Raw genomic sequence first — 6480 nt, forward strand, 5'->3', positions numbered from 1 at the left:
TCTTTTAGGATCGATTATTTTTTATATATAGTTGATCAAGCTATTTCTTCAATTCATAGTAGGTTTGAACAATTTAAAATATATGAACATATTTTTGGTTTTTTGTTTAATTTCAAAAAGTTAAAATCATTAGATGATGATAGTTTGAAAAAATATTGTCTTAATTTAGAACTATTTTTAAAACATGATGAGTCTTCTAATATTAATGGTTTGGATTTATTTTCAGAATTAAAAATTTTTAAATAAATTTTACACATAGAAACAAACACTCTAATTAAAATATTAAATTATATTAAAAAATTAGATTCTTTTCCAAATGCATGTATTGCTTATAGAATATTATTTACATGTAACTGACTTCCACATATCTAGCCTTATTATAGTTCTCAAGCCTTCCATTTTCTTTGAAAGATAAGATTGGCTGAGTCACTGTGCTTTATTTAAAGAAAATGAAATAGTCAAGACTTTTAGCACACAATTTAAAAATATGTTGTAGGACTATCACTCTGCTTTATTTAAACCATTTCCCAAGGGTATATCTAGCCTTATTATAGTTCTCAAGTCTTTCATTTTCTTTGAAAGATAAGATTAGCTGAGTCGCTGTGCTTTTTATTCAAAGAAAATGAAATAGTCAAGACTTTTAGCACACAATTTAAAAATATGTTGTAGGACTATCACTCTGCTTTATTTAAACCATTTCCCAAATGTAACGGTCATGTGTAGTGATCCAGACCCCAGAGTATGGATTTGCCATGTTGCAAGTCAACATACATTAATAATGTTGGCTATGCCTACCAAGGCCCCCCATCAGCTATACTTCAAAGTTTGGGAATTGAGAAACTATAAGCTGTTCCTAGTCTCAAAATGTGCATATTGATGTTGCCAAACATCAACTAAAAGGTCTTATTTCTTTTTTCACAAAATATTGAGAAAATAGATTTACATTCGCTATTATTTCAGTTAAAGAAATTGCTAATGAAATGGAAATAGAACCTGTTTTTTTTTTTTTTTATGAAAAACGTATAATTCGTAGAAAAAAACAATTTGATGAGAATGTAGATGATAAGCTAACTCAATCAGCCAAAGAATATTCTTTTAGGATCGATTTTTTTTTATATATAGTTGATCAAGCTATTTCTTCAATTCATAGTAGGTTTGAACAATTTAAAATATATGAAGATATTTTTTATTTTTTGTTTAATTTCAAAAAGCTAAAATCATTAGATGATGATAGTTTGAAAAAATATAGTCATAATTTATATATTGATGGTGTAGATTTATTTTCAGAATTAAAAGTTTTGAAACAAATTTTACACATAGAAACAAACACTCCGGTTGAAATATTATATTATATTAAAAGATTAGATTCTTTTCCAAATGCATGCAGTGCTTATAAAATATTATTGACAATACATGTAAATGTTGTTGTAGCAGAAAGAAGTTTTTCAAAATTAAAGTTGATAAAATCATATCTACGATCAACTATGTCACAAGAGAAATTAAATAGATTGACTATATTGTCTATTGAAAAAGATATTTTAACCACACTTGAATATAAGAATTTAATTAGTAAGTTTGCATCTCAAAAAGCAAGAAAGATTATTTTTAATTAATTATTATTTAAAATTAATATATTACATATTATAATATAAAAAGACCACTTTTTACGTTTCGCTTAAGGCTCTGAGTTACATCGAGCCGCCACTGGTCATGACCAGTAAGGTCCAAGCCATGCTCATGTGAAATTGCATAAACTAGTACACTTTTGTGAATATGCCAATCCAAAAGGACAAAAGACCATATTTATTGTAATACAAGATTGGTGGTTTTGTCTGTGTAATCATTCAAGTTCAGTGTCCATAGAACTTGGAATCAAGACGTGGAGTAAGTAGAACTTCAAGTGGTGTTGCTTTCAGATTTGTGAGTCCTGGGCTTTCAGTCATATCCACATCTTTGTGGGATGGCTTGGCTACATCAAAGCACTGCAGCAAGCTAGCCAGTGTGAGATGCACGGTCTGGAGCGCAAGCGTTATTCCTGCGCACGAGCGCCTCCCTGAGCCAAACGGAAGGTACTCGAAGTTCTGACCCCTCACGTCCACGTCCATTTGTGTTGTCAGGAACCTCTCCGGCCTGAACACGAGTGGCTCAGACCACACGCTCTCATCCCGGTGAATTTTCCATGCATTCACCATTAGGCGTGTTCCCGCTACCACCTTGTAGCCGCATGACAAGGTGCAGTCTTCCAGTGCTGACCGAAGACCAATAAGTGGGGTCGTTGGGTACAGTCGCATGGTTTCCTTCACAACAGCTTGGAGGTAGACAAGTTTCGTAATGTCCGATTCGTTCACCTGTCTATCCTTGCCTACGTGGGTGTCGAGCTCAGCTTGGGCCTTCTTCAACACGCGTGGATTGTTTAGAAGTAGAGCTAGGACCCATATGAGAGTAACCATTGTGGTGTCACTTCCTGCTAAGACTAAATTCTGCCAGAAACAAGAGCTTAATCAATTGCATGAAAGACAAATTTTGGTGGCTTTCTCTATCTTCACAGGTTAGTCCAATGAACTAAGAATAAAAATATACAGAAGTACAATATTGTTGACTTTGAATTTCTCTATCTTGAATTCAGAGTTTTACTTGTTCCGAAAAATCTTCACAGCAATCTGAAGTTGTCCATATTCACTTGTTAAAAAAGTGTAGGAGCTCCTGATATTACGTGATTCTGAAAGATCATGTGTAGTTAATCTTACTTCTGTATGAAGAGAGTATATTTTATTTTTAAATCTGTGACCCAAAGAACGCAATGGAGTAATCTTACAAATGTAACTTAGAAATTTTTTTTTAGATTAATTTGGAATATCTGAGATTCACTCCGACTTCTTCACTTGCAAAACTATAGACCTACTTGGTTTGTAACTCTGAAAATAATTTTCAAGAATTAAAGGAACAAAAAACTGTTTTTCTTTAAACAAGCCTTTTTTACAATTGGGTTTTCAAAAAACATGTTTCAGAATACTAAATTTAAGCAAAGTTTTTTTTATAGTTTTAATTTTAAGAAAACTAATCCAAGAGAGTTTGTTTATATAAAACTGTTGTGTATTACAAACCACTATACTAAGTTGAGTAGGGATATAACTTACCAAGCATGTAGCCTTGGTAATGGTATCAGCATCAAATTCAGAAATTTTTGCATTTTCAATAATACTCAGCATCACATCCATGTAATCCTGCTCTCCTTCGCCCTTTCCACCGAGCAGCTTCTTCTGTTTGTGCTCCTCCAACCACCCTCCAATCAGAGCGTCGAGTTCCTTCGCAGTACTCTTCATAGCTTTCTTGTATCCTCCCAAATCCAACCACCCAAGGAACGGAATTTCATCTGAGATCACAAAAACCCCAAACAGATGAATAAAATCCCTCATAACCTTCTTGTACCTTCGCCTCTCCCCTTCGTCGCAATCATCATTGCTCCCACAGTACCGCTTCCCTCCCACCATTAGCACCGCCGCGTTGAGTGTCAAGTCTGCGAACCAGCTCTTCATATCAACCAAAACTCCACCTTTCGAGCTTCCCTTACTAACCCACAGCTCATACAGTTCTCTTATCGAAGTATCCACCTCCGAACCTCTTATGTGCTTGATCATCTCAATCCGTCGGTTAGACAGAAACTCCACCGTGGCTATCTTGCGCATCTCACGCCAGTAAGGACTGTAAGGCGCGAAGCCAAACATGGCGAAGTCATAACCTAATAGCTTCGAAGCAGTTATGCTTGGCCGGGTGGAAAAAACCTTGTCATGGACAGTGAAACACTCTCTGGCCATCTCCCAGCTGCTGATGACCAGACTTTCATGTGATCCGAGCTTTAGAGTGAAGATCGGTCCGTACTTGTCTGCCAGAGCTCCGAACAATTTGTGTAACAGCTGACCACCAGCCAGGAGATGCAAGTGACCTATGATAGGCAAAGCACCACCAGCTTGAGGCACACCATGGCTCTTCCTTCTAGTAGATTGTTTCTTTCTGTACACAAATACTAGCAGGACAACGAGGCCGGTGACAGAAGTTAGGAGGAAGGGTAGAAGAGGATCCATGATGAGACTCAGTCTGTGTAAGCTAACTTCCATATCTCTGGGTTTATATAGTTCCTGAGGCGTACATTTTATTTGAAAAATAAGATTCGCTGACTGTAGCAACCAAGAAATTGTTCAACTTTATTATAGTAGTATGTTTTAATGTTTTCATTTCCTTTGAAAGATCCAGAGTAGTTTGTCCAAGAAATGACTCAGGTGATTACGTGCAGAGGCGGAGGGAGGGGGCCCAGGAGTGGCCACGGCCCCCCAAATTTATTTTTGGCAAAATTTCAGCACTAGCACTAAATTATATGGTACTAAATTATAGTTATTAATAATATTTTTTAAAAAAACAACATTTCTAGTAGTCTGTTAAAATATTTATTTGTGTAAAATATACACTGCCACTTATGATGTGTAAATTTTTTCCATCTCCATCAGTCTGTTAAGATACATTGGCATATCACCAATGTGTAAAAGGGTTATGTATTTTACACAACCTTTTTTACACTGCCAGATCAATATATTTTCTTTCTTATACATTTTTCTCATTCCATTAAAGAATCAACCATGTATTAAGTAGGTTTGTAAAAGTTATATGGGGTCCTGACATAACATATGGCTGGTTGTTATTGAGAGATATATTTTTACACAAAAGGTATAAAACAACCGTTGGAGATAAATTAAATAATTCACAATTTTTATGTAAATCCATCATGACACATCAGATCTACACCAAAAAAAAAATATATACACAACGGTTGGAGATCTCCAGCAGTCTGTTAAAATACTCTTTTGTGTAAAATATACACGGCCACGTATGACGTGTAAATTTCTCTAATTAGTCTGTTAAGATATACTACCACATCACCAATGTGTAAAATTGTTTTATATTTTTACACAACCTTTTTACAGAGCCATATCAACATATTTCATTTCTCCTCCCTCTTTCTTATTCCATAAAAGAATGAAGCCTATATTAAGTAAGTTTGTAAAAGTTATGTAGGATCCTGACATGACATATGATTGGTTATTAAAGTATCTCCAATTGTTGTGTATATATTCTTGTGTAAATCTGATGTGTCATAGTAGATTTACACAAAAATTTTGTAGTACCTATTTTTAGCTCCAAAGGTTGTTTTATACATTTTATGTTAAAAAATATCCCTCAATAACAACCAACCACATGTCATACCCAAGGCCCTACATAACTTTTACAAACTTACTTGATTCATTTACTTTTTCGCGATTAAACTTCACGTCCCAATCTTCTCAATTAGGAAAAAAAATAATATTTTCCCCCTATATTTCACTTTCTACATAAACAAAAAATATAAACAACAATTGCGATTGAATTGACTAATCACAAAAAAAGAAAAAAAATAATAATAATTTGTATAACTGTATCAAACAACAATTATATAAAATCGTGATTAAAATATATATCTAATATTTGGCTAATACATATTTATCTCATTAGAATAGAATGTAAAAGGATAAAAAATCTAAAAAACCCCTAAATTCTACAATGATGATTACAGAAGATAAGATGAAATGAAAGTGATAAATCAAACTATTTTTATTAAAAAAGAAAAATTAAAAATAAAAGATGGTCAAACAGTTCTTACGTTGCTGCCAATTGTAAATTCTTCTCTATGGCGCTCTAACAGTAGGAGACAAAGAGGGGTAAAGGAATAAGAGAGAAAAAGAGAACCGAGTGTGGGAAAGGGGGAGGAGAGAGAAAATAAGCTTACGTGGCTGTGTAAAGGGTTGCAAAACTTAGAGTTGAGCTTTTATTTGATTATTTCAATTGTAACTCTAGGTTTGAGAGCTTTGATTTGTATATTTTTCTATTTTGAGAGACATTCATTATAAGCTTCATTATATATTCATTCTTAAGAGAAAAAGACCAAGAGGTGCTCTTGGTAAGGGAAAGCTTGTTTAAGCTATTGTAAGGGTTCTCTTTCTCAACCCATAAAAGAAAGAATATGTCTCTCTAATGAGAGGATTTGGTTTGCATTTTCTCTTCTCTCTAATCTATACTCTCTTTACAATTTATTGTATCTTTATTTACTCAATCTTTATATATCAAATGTTTAGTTTATTTTGAGTAGAATAGTTATATAAATTAATTAACTAGTATGTGAAGCTTAATTGATTTTATGAGGAGGATTGGATGAATGCTTGGATTAAGTTGAATGAGTGATTGATTTTAGCTTAGACTAATGTTCTATATTTGATTCCTTTATTGCATACCAAGTGTTTGACAAAATGCATATTCAACACATCATTTACCTTTAGAGTTTATATATACACCAAGTGTTTGATAAATTTGTTGTAAACTCTATGATAATGTGTTTCATGACATTTGCACCTTGAAAATTAATCACATCAATATTGTGCAAATACTAATTCTAAA

General features: G+C 33.5%; 1 protein-coding gene across 1 annotated transcript; it reads right to left on the bottom strand.

Moving 5' to 3' along the window:
* Positions 1-1788: 1788 nt before the first annotated feature.
* Positions 1789-4082, bottom strand: LOC132267580 (cytochrome P450 CYP82D47-like). Its single transcript, XM_059768720.1, has 2 exons — positions 3138-4082; positions 1789-2480 (listed from the first exon to the last, which is right to left on the bottom strand). The coding sequence occupies exons 1-2, from the start codon at positions 4080-4082 to the stop codon at positions 1851-1853; spliced, it is 1575 nt and encodes a 524-aa protein (XP_059624703.1). The 3' UTR covers positions 1789-1850.
* Positions 4083-6480: the final 2398 nt, after the last annotated feature.

The sequence above is a fragment of the Cornus florida genome, unplaced genomic scaffold, assembly GCF_030987335.1.
Source record: "Cornus florida cultivar Cherokee Brave unplaced genomic scaffold, ASM3098733v1 CherokeeBrave_3.0.0_Hap2_Chr07, whole genome shotgun sequence".
NCBI classification, from domain to species: domain Eukaryota; kingdom Viridiplantae; phylum Streptophyta; class Magnoliopsida; order Cornales; family Cornaceae; genus Cornus; species Cornus florida.